Source organism: Embiotoca jacksoni, unplaced genomic scaffold, assembly GCF_022577435.1.
Source record: "Embiotoca jacksoni isolate LCO1_2020_lvr unplaced genomic scaffold, fEmbJac1.0.p SCAF_7, whole genome shotgun sequence".
NCBI classification, from domain to species: Eukaryota; Metazoa; Chordata; class Actinopteri; family Embiotocidae; genus Embiotoca; species Embiotoca jacksoni.
The window spans coordinates 10,782,510-10,801,705 of record NW_027185425.1 but is presented as its reverse complement, the minus strand read 5'-3'; the positions used below and the strand labels follow the sequence as shown (position 1 = coordinate 10,801,705).

The window sequence follows — 19,196 nt, the reverse complement described above, 5'->3', positions numbered from 1 at the left end:
ATGAAAATTTAGTATCTGAAAAACTGTCCTTTGAAGTAGAAATGAGCAAGTGTGTAGATTGACAAGAACCAATATCCATGTAGAAATTGTTTCATAGCTTGTACTAAAAAGTTTTCTAGCCCTTAAACTAGAGTTATAAGAATTACAGTAGATGGATTTTCAGTATATCCGTGCATACATGAATTCATTTGACTATTTTTGTTTTACAACTGATTCATTCCAGCTGTTAATGACATTTAGTGCTCATAAAAATTACCGCCATTGAATACTTAAATGTAAAAAGAAAAGTTTTCTGTATGACCTCATGAATTCTTTACTGTATTGGTCACGTGTGACTCTTGGCAGTTAAGGCAAATTAAAGTAATTGAAACGTCCATTAATTCAGTGGCAATTTCATATTAACTCGGCATAATTTTCCAATCTGTGGGCATGCCACGCTTATTAAGCTGCATATAACCCCAGATGACACCTCACTGGAAATGTTGCTTGTGTTGTGATTTTTAAAGAATGAGCACTGTGGGAGGACGTCAGTGTAGGACAGGGTTTTCCTCTTCTGTGTCTCCAATTACACAGATGTTCCCTACATACCGACTGCAGTTGATGCAGCGTGGCTAAACTTGTTTCAAAAGTGTCAAATAAAACGTTCTTTATTTTATACGATGTTACAAAGAAAATCCAGTGTTTCTCCCGTTCGATCAGGACCACCTGCCCCTGCTGAAAGAAACACATCTCGGACAAAACCTAATACATGGCTGGACCCTGTGGACATTTTTTGCAGGGCTTTTATTTTGAAGAGATGTGTAATTCAGTCGAACTGCGGTCTTACTTTGATCTCTTGCACTCCCGTTTTACAGCTCTGACCCTGCTTTTGCGCTCCAGCCAAAATTATTGTATTTATCTTATTTAACCGAATTTATGAGCACCCATTTCTTTCCAGCTTAGTGTGAGAGTCTCTGCTGTGTTCCTGTCCTCTCATCTCTGTGTTGCACGCAAGGCAGAGCTCAACCTTTGCTGCACTGACACGGTGTGGAGCAGAAACAGGTGAAGGGAGCGAGGGGAGATTGTCCATTCGTTAATCGAGCACGTTGATACCGCCGTTCTCTCTGACAAATTAAAGACAAAATGGATTAAAAAAAAAGGCTGAAATTGATCACCAAATATACTTGGGTGGTCGTCAATATACCTGGGCGGCTTGCCCAAGTACGTCTATGTGTGGGAAGCACTGCACATTTTTCAAATCTACTCAGAACCGGGTCGTGGGCGACGGGTAGCTATAGGTTGGAGACCCATCATGACTCGGAATACAACCTTATTAAAAGTCTGGTATTTCTCCACTGTCAACTATCTGATGAAGATAAAATACTAAAAACAAACACGCAGATAGATTTGAAATTAATCTAGACCAGATACTGAAGACAATCTGTAAAGATATCTTCATGAACCTTGTTATTCCTCCCTCTTCCTCCTTTCATCTCTCTTCTATTCTCGTTCTCTCCACATCTCTCCTTCAGACATACCACTTGGGTGATTGACTGACAAGCTGACCCCTCCCGTTGAGATTCATTTTTAAGTGGTTTAATTGATCTTAATTACCTTAAAAGGTTAATCAACATGTTAATGAGGGGTGTCAGTGTGATACGTTAGTTAATTAATTTGTGGAGTTTTTAACAAGCTTGTGATTGATTGGCTACTTCCTGTCAGCTGTCAGTCATCTCCAACACTCTATCGGTCCTAAAACAGAAGCAGTAGGGCAAGTTAGGTGGCTGAAAAAGTTAATTGATGTAAAATAGCACATTGCTTAAAAAAAAATCGTGCAAATTAACATTTTAGGATATTTCTAAAACTATGTCACTCGAGAGGAATATAGTTTAATTTAGCCTCTGTGGATTCCAATAAACCATAAACCAGCAAAAATTGATGCATTACATGCATTTAGTTATCTACTCTGTATATTAACATTGCTTCACAATAAGTTGGGAAATACGTGTCAGCATGAAGTGAGGTCCAATCAATATTCTGACTGCAACATTGTCATTGCCACAACTGACACTGCAAAATGATTGATGATCTCCAATTGTGGAACCACTTACACAATATTTATTTCCATTATTGGAATCATTAACCTTCGAGGGTAACAGTATTTTGCATTCTGTTTTTGTTCTATTCTACTGTATTTATTATGCTCCACCCTCTTCAGATTTATTCTTTAATTATCATTCTTCGGGTGTTCATCAGCTATACTTTATTATTAACAGTTCTACTTAATGATATTCCTCTTTTTTTTCTAACTTATCTTTAATTCCTCCCTGAAAACCATATGCTGTTCTAGTCTATTAAATTCTACTTTTCTCCATGACAATGCATTATGATGGTGAAGCCCTTAGGTAGGGTTACTTTAGTTTTATGGAAAACACTGAATGAAAACAATTCCATATTTGTCCCTGAGACACGAAATGAACAAATCTGCTTTGGCAGGGTTAGTTTAGTTTATAAGACACTATGAGACCTCAGAGGGACACGTTTGGCTCTCGCCTCTGCCAGCTAGCCGGACAGACTGTTTTCCTTCTGTGTGCGTTTAGTTGAGCGTGTGTGTGTATAAGGTCAGCCGCTCAGCTCATAAAAACCTCCTCCTTCTGCTGCTGCCCAAATTATGAAGTCCTGAATTAATAATAATCTCCTCGTGATTTATATCCAAGTTTGCAGAAACAGGGCATAAAGGTTAGGGAGGCAGCAAAAATAAAGAACATTACAAAGGGACAACAGGGGAAAAGAGAGAGGGGAGGTGGAAAAACAGTGAGGGGATCCAGAGAAGTTAATAACAGAGAGTCAGAAAAAGAGAGCGAGCCATACAGATATGGTGTTTTAAGGGAACAAGTCGTTGGGAATCGTAGTTTGGCTAAATATTTAAGTCTTAAAATTAGGAATTTTGTATGTCCTGCTGTCATAAATGGCTGTTGTTGACCACTTCAGAGAGAGACAGTGTGTGTGTGTGTGTGTGTGTGTGTGTGTGTGTGTGTGTGTGTGTGTGTGTGTGTGTGTGTGTGTGTGTGTGTGTGTGTGTGTGTGTGTGTGTGTTGACAGCTCATGGTTCTTGGACACAGGAAAAAGTCTGTCATGAATTAATGTGTTGAGTAATACAAATCCTGCAGCTCCACTGCATGGCTAAACCAAATGTACCACGTTAATTGTCCATTTTACTGCTTAATGGATGCTTAAAGTGATTCACAATGGAAAGTTTTTCAAAACATGCCTTAGGCTACATTTTAATAGATCTAAAGTCAAATTAACCATTTCAATTAAAATATCTCACCATAGGACAGAGTGTTGTTTTTTTTAAATAAAGAGGTAAATGCTATTTATGCAAGTTATATTTTATTCACAATATTTTGGGCAGCCCTTTTAATATTAACAGAAATGTTGAAATATCTTTAAGTTTTGTAATTAGTATTTATATCGCATCAAAGAAAAATCAAAAGTCATTTTGGGTAGATTGTAGCATCATTATTGTTTTAATTTGTGTTGTATTATTCATGCATTTCAGTAATCAGTGACTGTTTTGGCATTCTTTATCTCTGCACCTTACTGTCTCCTTCACAGCTAAAAACAAGCCCAGCCATTACGTAACCGTTAGCATGTTTAATTGAAGCTCAGTAATTATTCAGCTATGTCAACATCTCTGAGCAAGAGTAAATGCTTATCACCTCAGGACCCAAATGCATTTAAGGATTCAGTTCAGCCTAATATTGAAAGCCAATGAGTGCTCTGTGAGTGTGCTTTGAAACAGGCTATAGGGTCTTATTGTTGGGCTTTTGCAGGCTGAGATGAAATCCGAGTTGATGCAGTTTCCCACTGTGGGAGCTGCTCTAAGTGCATTTAATCATCCTTGTACTTACAACATGTCGTGTAGGGACTCTTCACGAGCTATGTAAGTGTCTCACACTGGGACGCTGGCATGCTGAGACGTTCAATTTACGTGCTTTCGGTCTCTTCTGTGAACTGTAGGATAAAACTCCATGGGCCTGATTTACTGAAGGTTTGCGTGTGTAAAATAACATGCGAACTTCACACCACCTACAAAAAAACTGTATAAAGCAGATTTACTGACGACGTGCAGTGAGGACTGCGTCTTTCAAATGTGCAATTCAACACACGTTGTCCATTTTGCATGTTTGCCTGCATGCATATGTAATATTGGGCGTTTGTGCTTGAAGGTGCAAAATACTGGGAGGGGAACTACAAATGCATAAATTTAGTACCCGCAACAATATTTACTAAACCTGAAAGTAGAAATAGGAGAAGTGATGGCGTGTTTATTTTAGTACGACTGAAATCTGGAGAGACGGCTGCTCTTATTATTGTGGTGAGAAGGAGACGCAGGAAAGCAAAAAAATACTTAGAGAACTGTTTTTACTCCCGTTTAAACATTTATGAGATGTCAGAGGGAAAACAAATTATTCAGACATACCCTATGTCCAGAGAGGACAATTATGAGTTATTGAATGAACTGAATGATGATTGACAGCCAACAACAAAGAGGAGCCACGGAATACCAGCAATTGAAATACTTCTTACGACTCAGCATTTTCCTACCTCTGGTTCATTCCAACTTATCACTGTTTGGATATCTCACCCAGTCCCGTTATTCAGGTGTGCTGTCACAGGTCCTGAATGTTTCCCGCAGAATTCACAGGTTCACGAGCACTCGCGAGGCACTGAATGACAAGTCACCTGCTCATCACAGAAAGAGCTGCACCTGCTGATCGGTGTTTGTTAGAGGATCTCATCCACCGTCCCTCCTCTTTTATTTGCAGACGTTTTATTATATTAAGCCTTTTTTTTGCCGTTTTTCTTGCTGATAATCTCCTATAAAGCGTTTTGTTCTTGTTATATTTATATTTGTTAATTTCAATGGGATTCAATTTCCTTTTCCTTTTGTGGTCGCTCCGTTTTCCATTGCTGGAATCACTTTAACACACGCAAACCCTTCATTTAAATACAGAGATTTGCACTTGATATTCAATGTCGCAATTACTCGTATTAAATCACGGGTGCAAAACAAATGTGTAAACTTTTGGAAGGAACACGTAATAAGACCATTCACACTCTCATTCACACCTAAGGGCTTATGTAGAACACCTATTAACCTGCGGTGCATGTTTTTGGATGGTGGGAGGAAGCCGAAGTACCCAGAGAGAGAACCCACGCAGGCACATGGAGAACATGCAAACTCTGCACAGAAAGGCCCAGGCCCAGATTCGAACCCAGAACCTTTTCACTGTGAGGCGACAATGCTAACCACTGCACCACTGTGCAAAATATTTTTGTAATTAACTGATTAATTGTCACACATCGAAAATATTTTCAGATTACCTTTATTTGTCGTTTTCTATTCACTTGAAACTGTGCAGAAATGAATAAATAATGCATTGATAAAATGACAGTAAACACTGAAAAATACCTATTATAGTTTCCCACAAAGACAAAATGTATTGTTTTAATTGATGAACAGTCCAAAATCCACAAATTTTCTATTTACTATTCTGTACAACAAAGAAAAGCATCAGATTATAACATTTGAAAAGCTAGAAACAACAAATATTTTAAATTTGTGCTTTAAAAAAGGCTTAAATTAACCCTTGACACAATTTTTGTGAAGTCATGAGATAATAATTGAGATGGAATCACAATGTGTGCTGGTCAAATTGTAAGACAATTCCCTTCCTGCATGAGCTTTCCAGTTTGAACCTTTTTATGTGTAACTTCTCTTTGATAACACACTGGTGGTGGGTCCAGTGGCTTCTTTGTGAACTATAGATTACAGGTTTGTAAGTACTGAAAGGCCAGGAAAACCACATTGTGCTTAAAGAGTAAGTTATGCCCAGCCGGTCCGTTGTGACTACGGTTGAACAAACCATCTTCCAGATGTGACTGAGTGCTTTCCAGTATGGTCTAACCTCCAGCAAATGCACCCGAGGCTGCAGCTGAACATGGGATATTCTCAGTGATCCTGCTTGTTAGACATAAAAAGAACCATCTCACCCTCAAAGCTACAAACCACTGAATCATGTTACCAAATAAAACCTGAGTTGTCAATTACAACAGAAATAACATGAGAACACAATTTTACAGTTAATTTACCCTTTTCATCTTTAATTTTTTTTTTTTTTTTTTTTTTTTGCATTTTCAGAGTCAAATTATTTAGGTTATTATTTATAACTAAAGCCAGTGAAAAACCCGCAGACGCCTCGTGAGCCAGAATATCACATATGGATTCTGTCTGCCAGTGAGTCACATTTTCACTCAGCTATTCAGCCGTCGCTAAGCTACAGTCATTCAGGTAATGCTCCTTCAGCCGAAAATATGTATCAAGTACAAAAATATAAAAGTTGTTAAAAATATGATTTCAGTGTTCATGACGTGAAGCACACAGACCTGAAACACTATTATTGGAAAAGCAGCGTCTATACAGCGAAGAATACATTCTGAATGTTCACAAACCTATTATTATAACAAATTGGTTCAATTACATTTGAAAAGACTAAGAGGGCCAAATGATTGCTTTATGCCATTCGTGTGGGCAGGGAGCTGACAGCAAGTCAGCTCGCTCAGCCAGTGGAAGTCTTGGATGTTCTAGAGAAGAACGCGAATGCGAGTCTGCGATGGGCCCAAACACGTGGAAGTGTGAGGTAGTGCAATTAATTTCATTTCACAAGAACAAATTGGGCCCTGTCTTTGAACATGGCATCCAGTTTTTAATACACCAATGGCAGAAGCAGATCCAGGTTGCTGCTAGTTTATTGTTAGCAGAAGAAGAACAATATCGTAACAGAATAATGCATATGGGATACATCAAATTCAAATGTGTTTTTTAGTTGGAAGGTATAGAAGCAGAATGCATATGTGATACTGTCAGGCATTATGTCAATAGTGTTTTGTCACTGTCACCATTGGACTCACTGAATGAGATATTGAAGAAAAAAACGATAAGCATGGGATGTTTTTAATACAAGCACCTTCATTTTAATGATGTTGTCTTCTATTTTGTCAAATCCCTTCAATTCTCATATTATCATTTCACATGTGTTTTTATAACACTCACATGCAACATTTCTATTATGGTATCATTTCATTTTACCCATAAAACCGTCGGAGTGCTAGCAGCCATTCAGTTCGTAGACTTCAAAGCTTTTCTGGAACTCATTGAAACAAACTGCTGTGTCCACAATTGCACTCTGAAAACCCGCCAGAGTCCTGCAGTGTAATTGTCATTCACAAAGTTATCTATGTCCAGTCAATCAGATTTTTACTACTGTCGGCAGTCAGCCATCTAGCAGGTCAGTCAGCAAGCCATCTCCTCAGTTGAATGGATGCCAGGGGTTCCATTTACTGTACAAATTTTTGCCTGAACATGGAGAATTGATGTGTGGCTCTTATTAATGAACATTACAGACAGAGAGGGTGGAGAGATCCTGGCAATGCTGTAAAGTGAGGAGCTAACTGTTTACCTGAAAACACGCTGATTAAAAGCACAAAATGAACTTTAATTTCACTAGAATCTCCATGTCTGAATCTCTTGAATTGACTTAAAAGGGGGAAAAAAGTGATTAGTATTCAAAGCAAACGGAGCAGATAAACACAAAGAAGGAGGGGGAGATTGAAAACTTCCTGAGAGGATGTGATTCACAGAGAGGGTCATTTGAGGATCTGTATTACAGCATCATGGCTTCAATATTTTCCCTCAAACATCACAGGCTGTTTTCGTAACACACAATTTTACTGATCTTTTAAAATAACTCTGTAATGCATTTGTAGTGCTGGTGTTGCACAACTCACTGAGCATTTTAAAGAAATACTGTCACTGTAACACCTGTAAGCCAAACGTTAACAGGCTTCGTATCTTGGCATTGTCTGTGGTTATCATACATGTGTCACCTACAGGTAGTACATGCACTACATGTATTAGCCCTTTATTAATGCTATAGAGATGTAGGGGTGTTTATCAATGTCACTATATGTGCAATGCCAGACCAATTTATTACAGACACTTTCAGATAGTACCTAAATGTTAAAGTAGCCTGCTGGAATGATTGTAAGTAAAAATTGCTGTCTATATTTATAATCGTATATTGTCAATTAAGCTGCTACGTCACACTATATTTTCTATTTTCAAACATTAAAATCAAGTCCAGGAAGTAGGGTTGATCAAAAAGTTCAGAGACTGCTACTGTTGCCCATGAACAGTAAATAGCACCGTGACGTGCACGGAGCTCGGCCAATCGGCAACAGAGACCCTTGAAATGATTTAGAAGCGCACAACAGAATTAATCTTAGGACTTTTTGATTGCTGCCTGTGTAGCTCTGTGCCAGCTGGTGTATTTTTTTTTTTTTTTTGTAATGGCAGATTCCAATCAATCAAAATAAAACAGGCCTCCAGACAACCTCCTGCTGATAGGTTTTTTTCCTTCTACACATTCATTGTTTTTTAAACCCTTGAACCAGAACATGGCCAGGTGCACTGCTTCTCTCTGATCCTCATGATGATTTGTTTCGCCATGTGAGATAAATGTAGCGGTCGAGAGACTTTCGTTTGAGACACCTTCAACCCAAACCAAGGTGCTGCAGTACAGCCTGCAGATGGTTATGTTGGATTGATTGGCCCAATCAGATCTCTGCTCTTGTATTTCTTTCAATTACAGTAACAAGTCTCTATGTATATTTATGGGAAAACACGGAAGACTATCCTGCTTTGTAGTCTGCAGATAAAGGTCTATCTGCAGTTTTGGAAATGATCCAGGTTGGTTTGTTTAAACTATAATGTAGCCAAAGGTGAAACAAGATGGAACTATCCCCAAGACAGACGGGAGGGAGTGGTAGGACTGATTGCTCTCTCTGACCTTCGGTGGTCATCCTGTTTGAATTCTGGGTAGCACCTCTAAATCAATAGGCTGTTTCTGCATCCAAAATTTTAAATGTTAAGAAAGCATTTTTTTTTTTCTTCCGCATCAGCATAATGAAAATGTCACAACGCTCCTCTGATTGCTGTATTTCAGAGGGATCTCGACTCTGACCCCAACCTGTGACCGTTTTTACAATGACCCGAGCACAGAAAAAAGGAGCGATGCAGTGATTATTTAGCAGGCGCCCTCTTGAATGTGAATGGAAATGGAACTCAGTTCATTTCCCATTAGGTGCCAAGAATATCTGCAAAGGCCTCACCTACTGTAGTCGATTGCAGTTAGCCTGTCTGCCCCCTAGTGGTCAGTCAGAGGCATGCAGATGATTACTGAATCAATACTGCCTCCCCCTGCAGTGTAGGTATTGCACATATAGGGTGTTTTGTGTCGGTGATACTGTTTCCTTGCTCAGGCACTTTGTGTTGCCATAATTGCTCTGTACTGCAGGCAGACACATGCTTGATGGTCTGTTTATGTACTGGAAACCTTTCATTTTTATTGGTGAAAGATAAACACATTGTGCTCTGTCTGTAGTACACCGGCTTCCTTTCTTCTGTTATTTCCCATTGTTTACTCATTCTTTTTGGCTCTGTGTTCACTTCTGTCTCTACTAATTCCGTCCCAATGCCGGAGGAAAGTAAAATCTTAAGCATAGCCGCAGTTTAGCGAATGCTGAGGATCACACTTAGTATTCTGTCCGCACTCTCCCCTGCATGATACTCTGCTTTAATGCCCGACCCTACGCCCTCACACCTGGCTGTGGACGTGTGTGTCTGTGTTTGTGGATCGGGTTGCTGTGTGTGCCCATGTGTCCGTGTGTTTTTGTGTGTGTGGTTACAGTATATCTGTGTCCATGCACATGCGGCTATGTGTTCATATGAAGGACTGTGTGCTCAATTATATGTGTCTGAACTCCCTTTTGTGTCCTCTGCTTTTTGTATGTTTCCATGCATTTTTAAGTTTGTTTCTGTACATACGCGTGTCCATTTTAAGTTGACGAATCAATCTGTTGTTTTTTTTTTATTTGTAGTGACAATGTGTGTGTGCACTTGAGTTTGTGTGTCTGCTTGAATCCAAGCCCATGTGTTTGTGTGCACTCCTGTTTGCTTCTATGCATGTGTCAGGTATGAACAATCTCTTTTCCTTCCCTGCAGCGGCACCTACCAATCACATCCCTCCATCATCTCTCTTCATTACGTATTCATGACTTTCTATGTCTGCGGGGCTGTGATTGGCTCTTAATGAGCAACTGACGGCATTATCAGTCAGCCAATGCTATGGCAACACAATAAGTCAGTCAGTACAAAAGAAACACCAGTCAAACACTGATACGGAGACATTATTCAACTCGAGCGGTGGGACAGTATAACCCTCAGGGAGGTTGACATATTGGATATTTTCAACTGCATGGTACCTTTGATATGACTCTCATAATGTCTCAAACCCCATCATGATCAAGTGCACACATCTTGGAATTCTAAGTGCTCTGGATAATTACAGCCATGAAAAAAGGAGACCATTTAGCACATGTGCAATACACAACCATTAGTCAAACTGAGAACAAAGACACTGCTGGCCTCAGTGGGATCATATGAGCCTATGAATCTATGAAATACCCCTTTGTCATCTTTTATATTATGGTGGGAGTTTGCGTCTTACCCATGCTGGCTTTCATTATTGACTTGGTGTTCGGCCATTGCAATATCATAGGCTGTTAGCTCTGGGACCATTGCTAAAGGGGTAACTGGGAATGTATGTGGTTAAATTAGTGCTGGTTGTTTGCATAGACACTCTTTGGTGATGTTGTATGATTGCTGGTCTGCGGTTAGCTCATCAAATATGCACGATGTCTACAGCGCTGATGATCCTCTCCCACTGATTGCACTCACTAATTGCATATATTAAAGTTATGATTAATTAGATGTATTGGTAAAGGTATACTGTATATTTAGCATTGTAGCCTTCCCAGTCAATATTTCTTCTGCCTACTTAATGCAACATTTGAGCCACCTGTATACAGTATATAAAACACATACACAACAGAGCAATTACCATGAAAAATATTCTCATATGTGTCATATGTTGAATGGGACTCATGACAAATTACAAAGTACTCAATTAAATGTAAGTGTTGCCTCAATATATATGATAAATATAGGTTACTGCTATGCATAGGCACTAGCTGATAAAACCATATTAAATTTTGGACCCTTCTAGATGCCCACCCCCCAAAAAAAAAAATTGATCTTCATGTAAACCATGTGTAAAACTAAGACAGATGCATCTATGTTTGGAGCGGATCTTTGAAACCCTTCCATGTTCAGCCATCACCCTACGACACGTGTTAGTAGACACGAGTAAATATTTGCTTTCCCGTGTGGGTACATTAAAACACCAGCGAGGGGCACCTTTGCCCAAGAGCTGGTGAGTTCAATCAAAGTGTGTGATGCCTATCTGTTTGAAACACTTCGTTGGAGAATGCCTCACACTTAAGAAATGTGAAATCCAGATGGCATTGTGGATAACAAGCCAGTATGACTAAAATAAGTGAGTCACTGATCTGGATCTTACCTTGGGTAACGGTGTAGCTGAAGCTTTTAGTTAAATTATTTTGTGCGCTTCATTAATAGGAGAACAGAGTTGAATTATGGTTTAAAAAGTATTAAGCTTTCATCAGACCCGAGGAGGTGCTAGTCAAGAAATTTGGCTCCGTGTGTATTTTTTTTACTATGTTTTGTGTCAGTGTCTGATTTATTATTGAACTTTTGCTGTATTATTCTGTTGTTAGTTAAATATAGTTTTGTTAAATATGCAATATTTCCATTCATAAATATGGTTCACTTAAATGCATCTGCCCTTCCGTCTGTTGTTTGCAATAGAGCTGCTGCTTGTAGACTAGAATATAAACATGGGTATATTTAACTTTGATGCATATTCACACAGGACAGGTTTTATGATGCATATTAACCATGAATGATTTTGCAGCGGCAAAAACAAATTTGATTTTCAGCCATTTTGGGCCCAGATTACCCATTTCCACTCCCTAACTGGGGGGAAATGCATTTCAAACCTGACTTTGATCAATTTCACTGCTTCCCAGGTTATCAAAAGTAACACAAGTCTGTCTGTGGGTGTTTTTAATTTCTAACAATTTTCAGATACAAGTTTAATCTGAAAGCAGTAAAACAATTGCATTATTTTTTGCATTATTTTTTTTTTCTCACCCCATTTCATCCTGCGTTTCTATTGGCTCTAGGATTTTTTATGTTTACAAAATAAGGAAGCAAAGTCTGTATGAGTAAAAAAAAAAAAATTCACACCATGTCTGCAATGCAGTGAAATGGAAAATTCTTGCCAGCTATATTTTTGAATACAGCTGAGTGTCTGAAATGACCTTTAAGTATTGTTGAGCGGGGGTTGTATGAATCACTGTATTCAAATATTATAAATGAAATGCAGTCAAAGGCAGTTTTTATCTAACAAATAGAAGTTACTGTATCAGCTATCAACCATGATACCAAGTTTCTGACATTTGTGTCAGAAATAATAAACTCTTTTCTTTGTGTAGGTGGATTGGTGTGAAGTTAATGTTTTTACATTTTGTTTATGAGTGCATTGTGCTCAGAGGCTGCCATGAGCAGCTGTGATACATGAGTTGGCTGGAGAAAACTCATTAAGGAGAGAATTTTTGACAGAAATTATTTTAAGATGTCAGGGAAATTCATATTTGTTCATGATTAGTTAGATTTTTGGATAAATAATTGCAATGTCTTTCCAAACTCGAAAATCAGTGTTGTGGTGGTACAAAATCACTTTACAGCCTCAGGTTGAAGTTTACTGTTCAAGGTTTGGTGATCAGGGAATATACGAGTGAACCTTCTAACGATAGAAAGTCCAGTAAGTTTTTATTTATGACTAAATGTGGCTGTATTTTCCCATTTCCTCTGCTCACAAAAAAGTACATTTTAAGTTGAACATCAAAGATAAAGAAATTATAGACAGAACAAAGATGCATCAAACCTTAAAACAAACTTTTGTTATGAATTACACTTTGTATGATTAATTTAAAACTTCGTGTTCCCATGTTGTGCACTGTCAAATATATTACAGGAGGTATTTCTGTCAAATGAGAAAAAGTGTGATAAAGTGTAGGCCTGGTTTAAAATAGCAGCTTCAGCATCATTCTGATGCTACACTGACTTGTGATAATGAAAATGGTACCTCATTCCCTCTCCGCACCCTGAACGCCTGTTCTTGCACTATGTAACTTTAGTTAGCAGGTTGGATCTACCATGAAATGTCCACTGATCGCTTGCAGCTGAGCTCCTTGTCACAGCAGACGGCCAACTGCAAGTAATAGGGGATGAACCTGTCATTATTGTGGTGTGCAGTTTCTAACCGGCTCCTGGACCTCAGCAGTGAGATTTCCCCGCACTGAAATACTCTACACAGTTACCTCTCCTCAGTAGCCTGTGGACATGGAAATGAAGCCCAGCACAGCATTAGCAGATCGTGGCCTTCGCTCTGGCCTGGACTTGTCTTACCTTGTCCATATTTTTAAGTGTCTTATTTCTTTCTTACAAGATGTAGAAAAATAGCATTGGTTACGTACGTAACCGCAGATTCTATGAGTATAGCCGTAGCGACTGTGGCCCTGATAGCAATCGCTTTAGGGTTCTTCCGTTCGCGCTTGCTGTGAACAAGAATTTAACTCATCAGAAACCTGTAAGTACTATTTGTGGCCACAGAGGACGCTGTTGTCCCTGCTTAGCAAATGCTATGTTTTTTGTGTTGCTGTCACTGATTTAATGTACAGGTGTGTCACAACATTTGTGAAACATGTTCTGCAGCCAGTATGTTATACCATATCAGTCACACTACACTGTGTATCTCTTGGTGCTTAAACACACAGTGATAATGTGTCAACAGCTGGTTCCACACATTAATAAATAACACTGTATGAATTCACATTGCTTTGAAAATGTTGTAACATCTATTCAATAAGACGGATTAAGTACGTAGTGGCATGTTTTTTATTCAAATTGACTACCATAGGGTGGGGATTCACACACACACACACACACACATACAGTTGGACCCAGAACATTGTTATTCTGGTAACTTACCACAATGCGGCACAAATGGAACTAATGTTCAGCCACTTTACTCTAAATTAATTGTCAGTACATTAATCGATTGGGTAACATGTCAACATGGTCGATAGTGAATGACTGAGATATGTTCATATATAAAGGCACTGTACAACACTAGGATAATCCTTGGCATGAAGTACATTTGATGCAATTCAACAATGTCAAATAAGAAAGCACTGATGTATGTCCAGATATGTAGCCATTGTGTAGCATTTGGATAATTGTAGCACATTAACTCATCTGCCATTTATCACCATTTAATGGATCAGGTCATTATGAAGGCGACGTCTGTCAGCCACTCTGTCAGACGTTCATTAAAGTGATTTGTCACTGTACTTTGTCAATAAGGACAAGATATATTTGTGTTTTTCATTATTTATGTTGGTAATATATTCATTTATTTTGACAGTTTTGAGATTACCCCCTGGGTGCTTTGTTTTTGTCATTAGTGCATGGTTTCTCGCCTACTCACTTTCTTCTCTATATCTTTGGAGCCATACATGCTGAGCTATATCAACATACAGGCTCAACCCTGCCCACCTTGTAATGAAATGATGTCACCAATGTTACACAACAGAGCTCATGCTGGCAACGATCTCTCCGACAGTTTGTCTCCTCTCATCTTTGATTTACTCCAATTAAAGGAACCATCTATTTTCTAACATACCATTATCTGAATGCTTTGATTACAGAGCTGCATCATTGTCATTTTGATTAAAGCTGCAATTTCTTTTACCAGCTTTTGTTCACAATATGATGGAGCTTCCAGCAAAACACCCCGACATCTGATGTGTCTGTTGGAGTGACACAGAGAGAGAAAGATTGCGCTTCTTACGTGCAAAAATCCTGAATTGTTCCATTGTTGAAATCATTTTTTTTTCCAATTTTCTTTCCTCTTTTTGCTCCTGTCAGTATCTTTCTGGCTTCCTATGCCTCTCTTGCTGTCTGATTCCACCATTTTGAAATTTACTTTGCCTTTGTAACTTTCTTTTCTGCTATGCTCTTCTCTCTCCCAACATTGTGAGGGAGAAGAATCTGCCAAGTTTTTTATTAATTCCCTCGCTAGATCTAATTTTTTTTCCCACTTTATCCAAGCTGTTCTCTGATTTTCCTTCTCTTTTCTGTATTCTGTTCTCCTCTGCAGTGAAGCGATCAGTAGATTTTAAATCACGGGGCGTTAAATTATTCCCTGGCAAAGACTCCAGCAACAAGTTTTCAATATGTGAGTTCACATCTTAATGTTCCTTTGGCTAATGAACTAACATGTGATGGCTTGGTTTGGCTTGGACTTGATTTGTTTTTAAGCTTGGTTTTGTTTTGTTTGCAATTAATTTTGTCTCTTAAAAAGGCTGTAATGTTCAACCTCTGATTACTGCAAGTACAAAAACATATTTTGTTATCTTTGATCCCTCAGATAATGTGTGGCAAAATCAATTCGCAGGAAGATAGTGCTCAAATTTGTGACTAACAAACCAAAATGTGACATTTATTTGACACACAAATGTGTTGAAAATGTTAAAGCCTTTATGAGAGCGCTGCTTTTGCATTCTGCTTGACTGCTGTGTTTCTCTTATTTGATGTATTGTATATGTGTTTTGGTCATGGTGTCTTGCTTCTTCATTGCTTGCTTTGATATATTTAATCATGGCGTGTTCTGATAAGCTTAATCATGGTTTGTTTTGGCTTGCTTTAGGCTTGATCAGGTAACGTGAATCAGTTGTGTTAATATTGTTTACCGCCCACTCCTGCTTCTTCTTCTTCTTCTTCTTCTTCTTCTTCTTCTTCTTCCTCTTCCTCTCCTCTCCTCTCCTCTCCTCGCACACCTAAACTACATTTTTATACACCTTGAAATACAGTTCATGGAGATCATCAAAGCAATTACTGAGTTTATTAAAACATTCCTCCGTCATGGAGCCCATTGGTAGACTTATAAAAGAGAATGTATCTCTGCGGTTATTCACATCTACATTATGTCAGAGAGTATGGTGATATAAACTCTCACAGTCAGTGGTAAATTAAACCATGTGGATTTATTATTCCAATTTCAATACACAATCCACTCAAACTGACGAAAGTGCACCTCTAATAAGTAAAAAACAATCCCATTAATTGACTACCCTTCTTTTGAAAGTACCACACTTTCTTCTAACTTTGTGAAATACTCACTTTTAAAAATAAATTACTTTGTAAACTGACTCTAACATTAAGTGTGGAGTTAAAGTGTTTTAATGGTTCGTGTGTCATTTGACACATCGTAATACAAAAATGGCATTTTAATATTTCACTCAAGCCTTTTCAACACTCTGACATCGGGAGAACATCCACAAAAACCTTGAAAAATCTCCAAGAAATAGAGCTTTATTTCCAAAGGTCCACTTATTTAAACTGTCAGTGCCCACTTTGTCCTCATGTTTTGAATATATTTATATCCAATTCCTACTTTCTTTCACACGTATTTGTATCTTTATTACAACTCTTCTGCTCTCTCCTCTACCGTCTATATTCTCACATACGTGACCTCACATTTTAAATTCTATGAAGGTCAGCTGTAATTGTGCTACAGAGAATGGTGATGATATTTATATGCTTTTATGTTTTCCAGCTAGTTTAATCACAATTAACACAGCACACATTCAACACAATCACACTGTACACACATTTGCACACCCAAAGTTTCATACTCATGCTAATATACTCCACATGCACATATTTACACACCTACTGTAGAAATTGTACAAGGACATATGTAAAAAAAATAATAATTAAAAAAAAAAATATTCAAATATATACATCCATACAAGGGCACCACACTAATCCAATACACCTCAAAACACAAAGGTGTTCGACCTTGCTTGTTGTTGATATTTGCATGCTTGGTAATGATGCATTTTTGAACATCTCTGATTTATTTGCTCATTTTTGTAATTTGCTTGTGTTCAAGTGATCATATGTTTATATGTGAATCTCTTAAATACTGTATGAGGCTGGGCTAAGCGCAGCATTGAGACGCTGTGCATCGCATATTCTTCAGGTTTCCCGACAGGTTGGAGAGTCATGGTTGAGGTTTGATCCTACAGATGTGAATTTGTATGTTAATTAGTCTGGCTCTGATTGGTTCAGATGCTAATTTGCTCTGCTCTAACTGGTTTAACTCTTCAGTGAAGCACAAAGCTTGTCTGTTTGTCTGTCCACGCCTACATGTGCATTTATGTCTCTGTATATGTGCCTTTGTTTATGTGCATGAACTTATATATCTGTGTATGGGCTTTGTTGTTTGAGTGTGTGCACACAGTACTGATACTGTAACCAGTCCCTCTGTTATAGTGTTAATAGTCCAGATGGTCAAATTAGCCGCTCCAACAAAGCAACAAACTATCCACTCTACCAAATACACACACACACACACACACACACACACACACACACACACACACACACACACACACACACACACACACACACACACACACACACACACACACCAAACACCTGCTGGGTTTGTTGATACGGACTAAACATGTACATGCATGTTAGCCAGATAGCCCGGACAGCCTGTGTGGGGAGGTTTTTCTTGTGAAAGCAGAAATAGGCCGTATTATTGGTTGTCCATGTGTTTGTCACACCTAATTTAGTTTTCTGGCATCTGCATTGTTGTTTAAGATAAGAGTATCTGTTTTAACCAATAATTCTCTTGCAATTAGAGTCAGAACAACATGATTAAAGAAATGAATACTAAAACAGCATACTGAGGGAATATTTATATAGTAAACAGCTTTGACTTCATTACACATTAAAACAAATTTAAAAAAAAAAGAGGAAAGTGAGAATTTGGATTCAAAATTCAGAGTGGAAATCAAAATGCCCATTTGCATCATAACACACCAGTTAGTTAGTTAGTAGTTTAAACATTCATATTTTACAGACATGGAGGGATTTCTCGCAAATTCAGCAGCTAATTGTCTTCAAATATTTTTCTTTCACTTTTTAAAACCACTTTTCCTTTACTCAGTGCAAAGAAACTTTGACTTAAAACACCAGCAGAAATACATTTTATACATGAACGCCCACACACAAAAAACATAAACTGATAAAAAGAAAACAAAACTGGTGAAAATATGCAGAAAAGAAAATAAATCATTTGGATCATGTTCATTATCCAAATAACACAAACCGAATAATGTCTTTCGACATGTAATTTAATCATACCAAGAGAATAAGTAATCATTAAAACACTGCCACACTGCTGTCCAGTTGCTGCTCTGTAAATAAGCCTAATATCATTCAACACCATATATGATTTCCTCTTATTTGAATATCTGTCCATGCATTTGATTATCAAAATACACCATGGAGTGTTTTGTTTTGTTGTTAAGCTGAAATAAATAAGCCCACTAGAACAATTTTTCCCTCGAGTAATATTCTACTCACATCAGACATTAAGGAAAAATGACCAGCTGAGAAAAAAAAAAAAAAAACACTTAAAAATCCCCCAAGTGGCCTAATTTTACAATTTATTGGTGTGAATGAAAGATGCAGAGAACTCAAGGATTATTCAAATAACTCGACCCTCACCCTGATCTCATTAAGGAATACGAGAGCTTTTGTCACATGACTTCAGATAGGTCTTCAGTGGAGTGCAGCTCATTAAGACACTGTATTACTACTAATGTTTTTTTTATGCGCTGACCTACTAAAAACAGTTCTGTAGTACAATGATGGGTCAGTAAAGTAAAAAAAGTACCACAGAAAAGGAGCTTTACTGTATAAACTCATTTGAATTGGAAAAGTTTGAACATGAAAAGTTTTTTCAACTGAAATATAGTTGTTTTCCTTCACTCACCTGACAGCTATGTTTATTTGGCTTTCCCCGTGAAGACACAGAATCCTCCACACACTGTCCATTGTTCAGAGTTAACCCAGCAGCTATGTCTCTTGAACATTTTAAAACTTTGAAATGCTCAAGGCAAAGAAGGGGTTTGCAAAAGTAAAAAAAAAAATCTATACTGTAATGTCATTAAAGGAAAGCCAAGGAAAAAAAGCTGGGGGGTTATTTATATGGAAAATGAGGCAGGGGAGTAAGAGTGACAGG

At 38.1% G+C, this 19,196-nt stretch overlaps 1 protein-coding gene across 1 annotated transcript in view; it reads left to right on the top strand.

The window, feature by feature from the left end:
- LOC138214832 (CUB and sushi domain-containing protein 3-like) overlaps positions 1–19,196 on the top strand; it is a 337,499-nt gene that overhangs the window by 196,657 nt on the left and 121,646 nt on the right. The window contains 1 exon segment of the mRNA XM_069176654.1: positions 15,252–15,329. Within this exon segment, the coding sequence (XP_069032755.1) occupies positions 15,252–15,329 (78 nt within the window).